The sequence below is a fragment of the Leptosomus discolor genome, chromosome 2 (assembly GCF_034619465.1).
Source record: "Leptosomus discolor isolate bLepDis1 chromosome 2, bLepDis1.hap2, whole genome shotgun sequence".
Lineage (NCBI taxonomy): Eukaryota > Metazoa > Chordata > Aves > Leptosomiformes > Leptosomidae > Leptosomus > Leptosomus discolor.
This window is the reverse complement of record NC_141392.1, coordinates 95020629-95035591: the sequence shown is the minus strand read 5'-3', so window position 1 is coordinate 95035591 and position 14963 is coordinate 95020629. Positions and strand designations below refer to the sequence as shown.

General features: G+C 37.9%; 1 protein-coding gene across 1 annotated transcript in view; it reads right to left on the bottom strand.

Annotated features, from left to right (window-relative positions):
* Positions 1-14963, bottom strand: part of LMBRD1 (LMBR1 domain containing 1) — an 88143-nt gene that overhangs the window by 44014 nt on the left and 29166 nt on the right. The window contains exons 6-7 of the mRNA XM_086461494.1: positions 12725-12813; positions 8848-8921 (exon numbers count right to left, since the gene is read on the bottom strand). Of these exons, the coding sequence (XP_086317620.1) occupies positions 8848-8921; positions 12725-12813 (163 nt within the window). The remainder of the gene's footprint in view (positions 1-8847; positions 8922-12724; positions 12814-14963) is intronic.

The window sequence follows — 14963 nt, the reverse complement described above, 5'->3', positions numbered from 1 at the left end:
GTTTCCTATGGCTACAATGCACCCTTGTCAGTATAGCTTCTGATGGAGCAGGTAAGCTAGTCCAATTTGGCAGTCTCAAGCGCGGTGCCCTTTCATGTCATACCAATACAGGCAACACTTCTGCACTTGTGCAAGAGGAACTAGGACTCCACCTTTCCTTAAACTGTATCTTTCTTCTCTCTGCACCTAGACTGAATGCTTTTCTTGAAAAGTAATGTGAAACTACAAGTAATAGGCATCTACTTTCTCACATTAAAGAAAGCTGACTCCATCTCTGGGCTACCTACATGTACTACCATTTTAAAGTTAAAAATGGAGTTCAATAATCTTATTTCCAGAACACCATTAAGCATGGCAAACAGTGAAGTGGTTCACACATCTTCCCTAAATTGTGAAGAGTAAAGGAGAAAGCCTCTTAAATGCATCTGAAGATGACAGACAATCTCATGGACAGTTGAGGGGTTTGCTTTGATTCTTTGGTTTGGGGTTTCCTGTTTTTTGTTTTTAAAGCTCACACCATACAGCTTGGAAAAAATCATCTGATATGCTAACTAGTAAAATCTCAGTTCTTTCATGGGAGGTTTTAGTATTCAATCCTCAGTTGCTGTAAGAGCACATTAATTTAGGAACATTACATAAAAAATCTCAAAGCATGGAACAAACCGACCAAACTGAACTGGTATGTTCAGTACAGTATTTTTTGAGTGATCTGTTGTACAGAACATGAACAGTGCATTGAGTACTTGTTTATCCATTTCTAACATTCATCACTACAGTAACTTGCTACACATTCATCTTTGTTTTAGTATTAATGTTTTCTCTCCACCGTACAAAGATTGTCTCAAGAAAGGTTGGACCAGATGGTCCTTGAGCTCCCTTCCAACCTGGTATTCCAGGATTCTATGATTGTCTCACTTACTTGTCAATGTTTAAGTGGACAAAAAAAATGTGGCCAAGGTTTGAAAGATGCAGAAACCAAGTATGACAGCCTCTACACTACAGTTCTACTACAAACAGTAAACCTGTTCTTGCTAGACATATCTGTTAAAAAGTTAACTCTGACACAGCTGTAATACCAAACATAACTATTTTGCCCAGTTGATATCTTCTGCATTGCTCCATCAGGCTTTGAAGAGCATTAACAACTGAACAAAAGATTAACCACCTTTCAAGATGCAACTCTAAAATCTCAAAGCACAAATCTATCACTGAACCAGCAGTTTAATATCTACAGTTCTCCAAGAGTGTAGTAGGAATCAGGCTGTTAAAACAAAGAACACTCAAATTAGCTTGCTGCTTCAGTTATTTACTGCTTCATGGAGAAGTGAACATAATCAAATAACTACATTTCTTTTATATTTAAGAACTGACATTGAAGTGATTAAGTAGTAATGACAATGAATGCTACTAACTTCTGGATTTCTCAACAACTGTTTGATGTCTACTTAAAAGAAAATCAGTAGCAAACGAGTGCTTTTAAGGTTAGACAGACTATAGAAGGTTTTAAGATTTTGGGCCATAATAAAAATAAGTGACTGCAAGAAAAGTAAATCATACGCTGGACAAAAATTAGATGTGAAAAGGTCATTAAATTTGCCAGTAGACAAACCGAGCTTTGTAACATCTCTTTCAGGATGGAGGAAAACGGATCACTTTACAAATTCGTAAGAAATCAAACAATGCTTATTCAATGTTTTGGAAAAATTAGAGCCAGTTATAATCATCCTTCAAGGACATGCTAAATGAGATGCACAAGACCACTCAAAAATTAATCTGCCTATCATTGTGCAGTTAATATGTTATTCTGCCTTGAATTCAAATAGCAATCTGGAGCTGACAACAACTATTGTACTAACACCTAAGGCAATGTAAAACCATTTCAATGCAAAACACATTAATGAAAGAATAGATACAAACTACATCATCTGTGAAACTGTTTCAGCAAAAGCACTGCAGCCCTAATTTATCATTTTCTTGTTATATTCCACATTTATATAGACATGGAAAGCTGTCAGTATAAATCATCAAGGTCATAGATTTGCAGATCCCCCCTGAGGATCACTTGTGCATATTTCTTACAAAACAATTTTAAATATCAAGTGCTGTACTTCAGTATTATGCATTACATAACACCAAAAAGTAGACTGTGTTATCAAAGCTTTAAAACAGAGAAGCAACTACCAATTTCAGATTACACTGAAAACTAAGTCATACCAAGAAATATGTTTAAATAATGTTTCTCATGTAAACATTGCATGTATTTGAGAAAAATGACATCTGTTTGAGGTCATCGGTAATATTAAAGTAACTATCATGTGAACATTTGTAGGCTTCATCTACACTTTTGATAGAGCCACTACTTTATTATTTCCCCTTTAAAAAGTTGAAAGTTTAGAATATACATCTTCCCTACTTGCATCTTCCTTCCCCCTTCTCAGTCTTCCAAAGTGTCAGTTAGTGTCAAGAAAAGACTATTCTTCAGTGTATTCAGCAAGGAAATGCAACATGAAGTGTCAGTTCTAGTACTTCATATTCATGCCACTGATCACCATCTGCTGGGCCCAGCCATTCAGCCAGTTTTCAGTCAACCTATCTGCTCATCCAGTCCACATTTCATAAGCTTTTCTATAAGCATCTTACAGGAGACCCTCAGTGTGGGCTAGGTTTGGCCTCCCAATGGGAATTTGGAAAAATGCACACCACTGACGAGATGTTAGCATGTTATAACAGCATAGTAGCATGCCAAAAGCTGCAAGCTGAAGTGGGAAGCATTCCTCTGAAAGTAGTTTAGTTCAAGAGTGTTCTTTACAATATAACATTTCAAGCTTCAAGAGTTAAGTGCTATGCATATCTGTCCATGATCTTGCTTTCAGAATTTTGATTTAATCTTTAAAAAAATGGTATTGCAGCAATATGAATAAGGTACAGAAACAGTACTCTCCTAAGCTGTTCTACTCTTTCAAACAAATCATGCTGTTAACAGTACTCTGCTTTACCACACATCTAATTGATTTTTTTGTCCTAACCTACAAGTTTGCTACACTTGGTAAGAAGCTAAGTTTTTGGAAAACAGACAATCCAAGTTCTGTGCCGACCTCCTAATAAAACAAGTACCTTAGCAAGAAAAACTCCTCATTGGAACAGCTATAGTAAAAAAAAAACACAAAAAAGTTTATAGGGCAAATGTAAGAGGCAAATTGAGAATTTACTATTATAGACTTATTAATAATGTGAGAGACTTGTCAAATACAAAGATGTCTGCTCTAGCTTATCCTTGTACACTACCTTCAAAACGTTTAGCCCCATGCTAAACACCTTTCACTTCCCTTTGCAATCAAGTATTAGAGAGACTCTGTTTTTCCTATAGAAGGCTAACACTACTGAAAAAGGTTCAGACTTGAGAACCACACAGTCCATAGTCAGACACTGCTGTAGGTCCAGAGAAACCACAGTTGTCACATTATGCAGGACTGTCCTGAGTGTCACACATGGAAAATGAAACAGAACAAGCCAATTTATTTTCCACTTAAAAAGTGTGAAGATCCTCTCCCTAAACACTCCTTTTACTCCTCCTCAGTCATCTTCCTTGCATCTCATTCTCATGCTCATTTGAATGACATGGCGTTAATGACATGTTAAGAAACACCCTAAAACATTTAATTTGCTCCTTTATTCAAGTATTCACTGAATAAAGCTAATTAGTTGACTCCTGAAGATATTTCATAACAAGAATAAAACTTGAATTCAAATTTAATTCTTACAATAACTCTTGTTTTTAACCAAGAGCATCTGCAAAAGCATACACCATACTGAAAGTGGTTTTGAGGAAGCCCTGACCTTCCATGGGAGAAGCAACTTTTACATTAACTCCTTAAACTAGTAATTTCTACATTGGTACCCTCCCAGTGATGTACCTTCAAGGATGAGAGGCTTTCACATTCAACATGTATTACTGATCCCTCCCCAAGCTCATAACTAGTATTTCACAGAAATTGAGGAACTCGGGAATTTTTCATACCAAGTTAAGTTTTATTTCTTTAGCATCTTCAGCCCTAACAGTCTATTCATGCTACTCTGTTCAGAAGCTGGGGAGAAGCTCACAACTCAATAGCAAAATTCTGCTGTTTCCCTCAAACTATGAGAAAAAGCTCTTCTCTGTATGTATCACTAGGTCAAATTTAGTGACCTGATTTTGATGTTTGAACCCATAGAAAATGAAAACCAGCAAGCTAATATAATGACAACCACACTGAACTGTAATGTTGTCTACCTTTGTCATACTCAGTAACACAAGTCCTCAGCTGTTAGCAACTCTGGTCCAGCACGATGTTTCAGCTCATGTTGTCCCTCATCCACCCCCTCCTCCCCTAAAGAACCAAACATACCAAATGTTACAATATTGTGTGGTCTGATAAGATGTCTGTTATTTGTTCCATGAATAGCTCACCATATACTTCAGAGTAATATATTAAACCAATCTGGGCCTTAAGAGACACCCAGAACACTGGAACAACACTGACGGTACTCCTCAAAAAGAGATTTTAACTAGATTAGTCATCGGGGTAAATTTGTTAGTTCCATAATTTAAACTGCAGCCATTTACAATCTAAAGAACACCACCCCCATGCATCCCTCCTCCTATGGAAACAGAATACGCTTTCACAGAGAAAGCCTAGGAGCATACACATGCAGAAATGAGCTATTGCTCTCAATATCTACTCAAATTCAAGGCTGCCAGTGCCAAAGCCTCTTTTCCTCAACTTCTCACAGTATTGTATATTACCACAATGCAGAAGTGCAGTTTTAGAACAGCCATAATCTAATTCTCCACACTGACAGCCACACAAAGCAGTACTGCTAACACACTTAGCTAATTGTAGAATGAATAAATTGTATTCCAAGTGACTTAAATAGAATCACTTGATTTATCCCTCCTATAGGAAGGACTTCCACAAATAGTCTTTTAAGATGAAATCAGTCAACTGCAGTCAGTGCAGGCATAGCATTCCTATTTACTTTTAGTATTTTGTGTTAAAGTAGTAATCATTCAATGTAAACCCATTCTTAACTACGTATGAAAGTATTTACTAACATATCACTTATTACATTAAAATTTTTATTAGACTTTTTTTCTTTAGAGTGAAAAATGTGAATATAGGTATACAGAAGACCAGATTCACCGATTCCCAGCTTCCTTTTAACAACACAATTGCAACACTGGCAATGGAACAGACTGGTCATACTCAGAAGTCAGGGGAACATAAAAAAATTCAGTTAAGCCTGCACTACAAATCCTCAAATCTTAACTAGTATAAACCAAAGATCTGAGATCACCTCTGTTCAGAGACAAGGGAACTCTGATACCCCACATTTTGTCCTCATTTATTCTCTACCCTTTTTTCCATCACCTGCTAAGCATGTGGAAAATTTTGAAGTAGGTATCTTTGTTCTTGTGTTCACCCTTATATAAAGGTATTCTTTTTTTGTGCTTAAAAAAAATCTACCAGCAATTATCAAACAGTGGTTTGATGACTAAGTACAAAGGCCTCCCACCTTTAGAAACTGGGACAAACAATTTTATAGGCATGCAGAAGGCTGGCTGAAAAAATGCAGGAGCATAACTACTTTCTCGACAGATGTCTAAGGTCAAAAGCAAGTGTTACAGACAATGTCTTGCAGACTTTCCTGTGCACTAATGCCTTTGTCTTATCTAGAAGCAATTTTAATACAAGATTAACACAGCAAAAAAATCCACACCACAAAAGAGAAAACCAGTTACTCTCCCAGAATCATGGTCCTCTACCTCCCAAGTGGAGGGAGCGGAGTAATTCAAATTGGACAAGACTGAGAGGCTATACTCTGGGCTAACCTCTCCTTGAGGCTTAGGGAAGTGTGACAGACCAGGAACTTTTCACTACTAAGTTAACTTTTGCATGAAGTCATACCACTGGGAAAAGCCCAGCCCACAATACAGGCTGGAATGCAGGCACATGGCATCCACATGCTGTGAAGGTCACACTCACAACTGACCTTTCAGACCACAAGAGCAGCACTGCTCATGCTGTCATGGGTAGAAATTGCTTACATATGTAAGTGACCATTACCAGCAGTGGGCAAAGTGTCATGAAAGCACTAGAGCATAAAAAAATCTATTCCTGCTCCAACTTTGAGAACACAGTTCTAATAAGTGTTTCTCACTGTCTGACACATTTGTACCTCAGTCCATCCATGTATCATAGCCAGCTCACTGTTTCAGCATAAGATTCTCTGATCACCTGCAAACAATGACAAAACACACTCTCATATCAGAGATGGAAAACAACCACCTCCTGTGAGCTCATACCTAAAACTTCCTTGAAATGGCTCCTCTGTTTCTCCCACCTTGTCTTAACACCTACTGAAAAACAGAAGGGACAGTTTCCAGAAGGATCAGACACATGATTAAACTAAGTAAACAGTAATTCCATGCTCCAGGCATTTGCATGGACAGCTCCATAGAATTTTTCAAAGCAACAAATTAGCCTAAAACCTTAGTAATTAAGGCATTCAGAAAAGACCATTTTAGCTCTCATGCTTGATGTTTCACCTCATTTACCACTCAGTATTTGTACAAATCCTAAATACAGTAAGACTAAGGCAACAAGATGAAGACAGAGAAACCACACAGGCAACACAGCACACAAATTACTGAACATTAAGTGGAAGTCACATTTACAGGTTCAGCTAGTTTTGAGGACAGCAGCATATTGTGATACTCAGCTGAATGGTGCCTACAATCAATCTACACTCAAAAATAAGTAGGGAAATAACATTGAAGTAAGGAATATTAGCAATAAATTAAACTCACAAATGCTACTTTTTAAAAATGTTTTTTTACATTTCAGTAATAAATTTGTGCAAAATAAAACAATCTTGTCCTTTAGATGCTTATAGACATTTACTAGCACTTATAAAAAACATACTTGGGTAGCTGTTTGGAAAAAAAAAGAACTAAAACCCCTGAGGATATTCTCCCACGTAATTAGTTTGTTCTTAATGTTAGTCTCATAGAGGTTAAAAAACACTACCTGTGCTCTGCAGTAAGGTAATTGAACAAGAGATTAATCTTCCCTTCCATAATTAACGGAAACAAATTTAAAAGCTGACATGTTATTAGAGGCTAAGCAAAAGTCTGGATCTTTTTTGACCAGTACCTGATCTAGACGTCAGGAAAGTTAAAGCACTTCGTCAACGGGGCTAAGAGCAGTTCAGCTCACCCAAGATACCTACTAGCTGATCCACCGAATTCTTCTCCTACCTACTGCACAAAACTCAATGATCACCAAGCTGTCACTGTCAGTGCTCTGACATATCTAAGAACCTGCACTGACTTGCCTCCCATAATCCTGCTGTAACTTACACCAGCTGAAGTCACTGGCATAAAGAGACAGAAAATCATTAGCTATGCTTGTTAGTCAATTTAGATTTGTTTAAGAGTCTAAAGGTAGTATTTAGCATGTACTTTTCCCCTTATCCAGTTATGACTAAAACACTTCCCTCTTTCTTATAGCCTTGTTCTATGATAATTTTATCCATTCATCCTTTGCCTGACAACAAGCTACCACAAAGTATCTCCTTAGCTTGCAATGCTTCAAAATAACTTATTGCATCTCATGCAATATTGTTACATAGCCACTTAGAATTCACTAGCAAAGCTATGTGACCACAAATTTGGTATGTTAGAGCCAGGCTGCAATGGAAAAGAGTTCTTTTAGCAAGGACATGAACTTAAAGATTAAAACCTACCAGGAAAACACTGACTTCTGAGAAGTTTTAAAGCTTTGACTGCAGTTACCTTAAGCTTTAAAGCTTCATCTTTGTCGGAAAATTTTACGTTGATGACAAGTTAATACACATTGCATTACAAATGGACTGATTATTCAGTGACTGAAAAAACAGAACAGACTGGAAAGGCAAGGACCATATCAACATCAGATGTTGGCCAAGCTAATAAGTTAAAATAGTTCCTTTCCTTAGCACATAAAAGCAAGAGTCAAGTAGCTGAACTAACATAGCCTTAACCATATAACTTACAATCAGTTACAGAATGAACACTCCCAAACGCTTATAAGCTACAGGAAGAACTGCAGTACCTTAGTTGCATGCCTAGGACTACCAAGAATATTCCTGAGGCTTTAGAAAGCAAGCCTCTAAACAACTTAAAACTATTTGCTTTTAACTTTTTAGCTATGCTTGATTTAAGGCACACATCGCAGAAGACACTGCAGATTCTTCATACCTGAAACCAAATGCTGACATGCACAGATATTTAACCTTCGTCAAATTCTAAAATACTGTGAAGCAGTGTTGTTAGAGACATTGCTTTTTCATTTACTGAACAGCCTTTAAAAAAAAAAGACAGTTCTGACCAAGAATAATTCACATACTTCCTTACAAATCAAGTTATTCTGCCAGACTTTTCATTGTAAAGTTCTGTAGAGATAAAAACATCAATGCAGAAAAGTTTTAGTAAAGGTTATATTCAATATCATAGACTGACCAGACCAAGTCTAGCTTATGCCATAGTCCAATGAACAAAAAAGCAATATTTACTTCTCCACTGCTGGACAGGGAAAGAAACAGAGGCTTAAAAACCAGGAGTACTGAAACAGTGGTTCTTAAACTTGCAGTAAAGAAGTTACTCATCTCATGCCAAGAACTTCAAAGAAGTGTTTCAACCATGAAAATCCAGAGCTAGAAGACTGCTGAAGCTATTTAGCAAGATGACAATTTTCCATACAGGTACAGTCCATGACAACTGCAAGTGTCATGAATGTAAAGAGCTAAAACATTTGCTTAACAACTTACTGTGTAAGTGATAGCTGCCAACATTCCAATCACAGTCAAGGAACTAATAGAAAATGAAAGAGCAGCCAAGCCATCTGCAAAAAGAAAAAAAAGCCTGTTGAAAATTCCTACCATAGATATGTTAGAACATTTCTTCCCAAATTGGTTTCCTGAAGATATTAAAGTTCATTAGATTGAAGAAAAATAAAAGGACACAGTCACCCACTGTAACAATTCAGACAAAAAATTCACCTAGTATAGCATTTTGTCAGCAGTAGATCCTCATCCCACATCAAAATAGCAGGACAGCCATCTTGCCTTTGTTACAAGTTCACAGGTGTTGCATTCAGTCAAATGGTTGACTAGCCACTGATGAACTTGCTCCCACCTATTAGCTGCCTAACACCGCTTCCAGACTTATGTCTGGCTTCCATAGGGTGCTGTGGTAATTTTCAGTTTACACACATATTCTGTATGGTTCATCTTTGTTTTGTTTGTTATCACCCGATTTCTTATAATAAAGCACTAACCAAACAATCAGGCAAGCATGGATCTTTCATATAACCAAGCAAGACAAACTGCACCTCAGCTTCACTCAGACCACATACATGCAGATGTACAAACTGGAAAAAGGTCAGGAGACTAAGGAGTTATTGAAGCCTTACTATCACCCTAGAAACAAAAACAGTAGAAGAAAAGCATTACCAAACTCACCCCCAAAGGCAAACTCCTTGAATCCTCCTGCATTATTTTCCACAACATCCCTGTCCCCAACCTCACCATGCAGGACAAAATATGGCAAGCTTTTTTGTTAAGTAGTAGCACGGAAACTTATAGTAGCCATTATACAAATTAACTTTAAGCAATCAATTTCATGTCTGCACCCAGTCATAGTAATTGTCCTACTATTTAGTGTTCTCCCTCATGTCTTCTCCTCCCCTCTAGTCAATTCAAGACTTTAGAGCACAATAACTTTGATTTTTACTCAAAGAATTATTAGCCAGTCCAATTCATTAGCTAGTTTCCATTCCTTTTTCCTCACCATAGCATCAAGCATTCACAAACTGAGAAATCCTGTTATAGTTATCCTCTATGAGAAGCTGTATCTTTCTTCTAACACAATTCCAAAAATACCAACATCTAATAGAGTAGCACAACCAAATCCAACTTCACAGCTCAAATCTTTCCTTTGCTATTTTTGCTAGATAATACCAAACAACTTCCTCAAAGCTAACAGCAACATGTTCATAAGTTTCAAACACTACAGCTATGTTTAAAAGTAAAAACCACCCCAGCATTATTCCACCTTTAGTACTCGTGAAAATTTTACCTACATTCTGAAGTTCAGGGGAAAAAACCCACACGTACGCGACTCCTATTTCTGATGTATCACACAATGTACTTAAACACCATATTTGGTGATCCTCCTGTACATATATTTGAAAACAACATTTAACATCCATTTTTAAAGTTTGAACTATGTTCAATGGAACATCAACAAACTAACTGGCTGAAAAATTGGTAATTGTATACCAGAAGTACATTATCGGGATCTGCCTCAGTGGATGACTTTGTACTCCTTTTATAATCCCACTAGAAAGTGAATGGACATGGAACAAACACCCAAAGTTATGATGTTTGCATTTCTTGGGTAAAGTGCAGAAAGACAACGGAAAAGGTAACATGAAAACGGGCTAACACATACACATAAAGACAACAAGCAAGAATTTTGTCCTCATTTCTCCAGCATCTGGAACACAAGAGAACTTTTTGCAACAATACTGACTGGGGACTTCCTGGCTGTGGAGTAGCTCTACAAAAACTTTGGGGGGGGTCTTGGCAGACAGCAAGCTGAAAATAAGCCAGAAGTGTGCCCTGGCAGCATGGAAGTCCAACAGCATCCTGGGCTGTATCAACATGAGCATGCCCATCTTAAGGGAAGGGACCATACAGAGAATACCACAATCAGTTTTGAGGCCCCCATCACACGGAAGACTAATAAATCTAAGCAGATTAAGGGGAGACCTAAGTTGGTCAGAGGTTAAAGCACATGCTGTGCAGAGAAGCTGAGGGAGCCAGGCTTGTTCAGCCCGGAACAGAGACAGCTTTGGAGAGACCTAATATAGCCTGTCTGCTTATCAAAGAGACGGAGCCCAGGCTCCCCAATGGTGCACAGTAGCTGAATGAGACAATGGGTGACAGTGTATACACCCACACTGGGTAAGAGGAGAATTTTTTTTTTTCACCATGAGATGAAAGCGTTTCCATCCTTCGGGTTTTTTCAAGTGCTAGCTGATAAAGCCCTGAGCAACCCAGTTTGACCTTACAGCTTCCTTCTTTGTGCTGGAGATTGGACTAGATGACCTGAGGTCTCTTCAGTCTGAACTATCCTATGAAATTAAAAGTCACAAGAGAATACTGGTAAGTGCCAGAAATCAAAACCAGACTTCCACATCTCAACCCAGCATCTTAATGATTAAGTCTTCCTAGAAATAAACATTATCTATACTATACTTCATAGCAAGTACATCTACAGAGCTAAATAATTGACAGCTGTATTCAAGTAGCCTAGAAAAAGTAGCTGACATTGCAGCTCAACTGCTGTCACTACCTGTATAAACAGTTAAAGAAACATTTTATTCTACACTGTCAGTTAGAATCTTCATGAAGCAAGAGAAACACAAACAAGCAGACAAAATTAATAAGCTATGGACTTGTTCTCCATTATCTCCCATGCTTGTAAGCACACCTTACAGCACAGTGCATACTATGATGAAAGACTCTGCAAGCATGTCAAAGGCAATAAGTGGCAAGAGAAGACTAGGCAAAATGTGGGCCTGCTCCTGAGTGGGGCAGGGACCCCAGTGATACAGGACACTGAAAAGTCTGAGGTACCAAGTGCCTTTATTGCCTCAGTCTTTACTAGCAAGACCAGACTTCAGGAAACCCAGGCCCAAGATACCAGGGGAAGGCTGGAAGGAAGACATACCCTTGGTAGAAGGGAACACTTAGGCAAACTGGACATACAAAGTTGATGGATCATGAAGGGATATAGAAGCCAATACTCTGATACATGTCAAGAATGAGGCACAAAGTAATTATGCATTTGGATTAATTTGTTAGATAACTTTTAGTTACCATTTTTCTGGATACATTTGGAAAGTGACATCAAGTCTGTTTTAGCTCATCTACAAAACACTTTCTTCAGACCTTTGCTCTGAAAAACACACCCTGGCCAAGTACATAAACTGCATAAGCTAAAGGTGAAATACAACTTCATAGCGTTTGGCCTTCACAACTGTTGTTTATAGCCCTAGCATAAAAAAGTAAAACAAATGCAAGCAAAATTTTAGAGAAGGTCAACACTAGGAGAACAAAGCAGGGGGATCATAACACCCATAGAATTTTCCTGTCTAAATAGACAAAGCCAGTTATGAACCAGTCTCATTCTTAAAGTGAACAGCAGTATCATATTTAATTCAGTAAGCACTTCAAAACTGTCATACAACACGAGACACTTACCATACTGAAGTTCACTGATTTTAGGGTATCCAAGTAACATATAAAAGCTGTGTTAAGTGACATTTCCATGGAACTAAGCACCTTCCCCTCCCCACCATTAATATCATAGGACACAACACTAGAATCCTTGCTGTCAAATGCAGATAGTACTGAAAGTAGACAGGGGCGGTGTCTCCTCTGTACTTTAAAGGTGGTTCTGATTTTTTTTGTCTGAAGAGAAAAATCTTATTGCAAAGATTTAGTGTCAGTAAGCAGTTAAGAGTCAAGTTAGAAGACTGTCACCAAGAAAGCTAGTTTTCTTGATCAGTCAATGATGAGTATGCCAAAGTAAGTTTGTAGCAAGTTACACAAAGCTCAGAACAAATCTCAAACTTACGACTACTTCCAAATTCTTCAAATAGGAGTTTCACTTTCTCCCACTCTGTGGAATTCTTCTTGTTGGGAATATCCAAAGGAACAAAAGCACTGTAACAAAGCAAAAAAGTCGTCTCACCCTAACTAGTCAAATACCGAAAGAACTCTACTTCTAAGATAAGAAAACAGAAATCTATTTATTCCTGCAGAAAAACTGTATGACTTTAGGTTTAAAAATTTCTGAAGGCAGTGTGTCATTATTCACATTCCCCTCAAATGCTATATTTAGATCAGCAGAGTACATGTGTGAATGTGTGCAGAGTCAGGTCTGAGGTTAATGAACAAGCAATTTTCTATTTACCAGTCCTAACAGAGGTAAGGACCCTACACTCAAGCATCATTAAAAGATGTATTAATCTGATTTACTACCCTGGTTTGACTCGTACGCAAAGGAGCAAAAATACATTAAGCATCAATTGAGACAAATTCTCTTACAAATCTACACTTCTAGAAGTTAGAATAAAACAATTAATGATTCCCACACCAAGCATTAATTAAAGTTTAAAGGGACATGTTTATCTTCCACTATTACAACTAAACTAACATATCTGTTGCATTCCAGTCCTTGTTCTGCAGTTGGCCCAGAGACCTGGACTACAGAGAAATTCATTAAGTATTTTTGACCTTCCAATCAGCAGACTAGGAAAGAGTGCTTAGAAAAATATCAGGTAGAACAGTCCCCTAGCCAAAGTCTTCCTGCTGCCAGTCTCCCCATCTGAAGTCCAGTAATAACTCTTCAGCTTCTCCATAGACAAAACAGCTAGTTTTGTAACAGCTGGAAAACCTGTACCTCCATACCAATCTGAAACCATAGCTTCCATACATAAAACAGAATGCCTATAAGTCACAAGGAAATCAAATTTGGAGGGAAGCTTTTTAGGTAAAAAATGCAGGAACCCAAACCCAAGTCCATAAAGAATGCTCACAAGTATCTTTTGGACTTTTGTAAGAGAGTGCACATAATCAGATCCCTGCTTCAAGTCCCAACAAACAGATGAATAACAAATATGCATCTTCCAGGAGTACACCTTAAAGTTTAAGTACAGAACACAATCATGTGTTTCAAAGGCTAGTACTAAACTATGTGCACAGAAAATCTTCACATCAAAACTAAACTGGTACTCAGCAAACAAAGTTTAAATTTTAAAAATCAAAATCCTCACTTTTTAAAAGTGTTTGATTTTTAGCTTCTTGACTGTGCAAGAGGTAGATTACAGTTGATGGATAATTGCTGACTTCATATTTTGTTCTTATATATGCCTCTAGCAGTAATTCTTTTTGTAAAATAGCATCCAGGTAAAATGGAGACACAGGTATTAAAACAAAGTTCAGCAAAACTTCCATTTACAAGAGACAGCAATAAAAACAACTGCAGGTTTATTTGCTAAAAAGGTTAAAATATGTGACTCTGGGAAGTGAAGTGAGCTCAAGTCCTTTTATTTTAGCATCAGTATGAACTTGCAATTTGTGGACCACATGCAAAGAACAAATGAGATGGAAGAACATCTTCAGATATTTAGAACTTGCTTGCCTTCCGCACTCCCACGAGCAATAGTTTTTTTTAATGAGACTACATACAACCAGCATGTCAAAGGACACTAATCTGAGCAGAAGCCACAGTAACCATTACATACACTTTTCCATTGGTATTCAGCTAAATCTTGACTGAAAGAGACAGACAACTGATTCTGCTCCTGCTCAAGTTCCATGCACCAAGGGCCTCAAAGGAATGCAGGAGCTACAAACTCACACACTTTAGTCCCAAGCAAGCAGGGATCTTATTTCCCCTCCTGAACAGGATCCCTCAACTGGTAGCAAGCTAGCCAGAGAGCTAACTAGCCCACTTAGACTTTTGGCCTCTAGCTTAACAGGCCACAAGAAGGACAAGACAGAGTTAGCATGCCTAGCCATCTACAGACCTGCATTCAGTCCACACTTTCAAAGGATCTCTAAAGCACACTTGCACCAGCACAGCACAATGCAATTCAGGCCTACTCTTCATGCATGCTAAGCAAGAAGAAATTTGACAGAAGTCTTGGCTATTTTGTTATATTGACTGAATGATCAACGCAATCAGAATGAGAAGTTTCTATGCTAAATAACTCCATTCACCTGTCACTGTGATGCATACAAGTCAGTCTATTGACAGCATGTGAACAGAGCACAAGTGTCAGTGCAGGGTTTTACAGATGCAGCTGAGA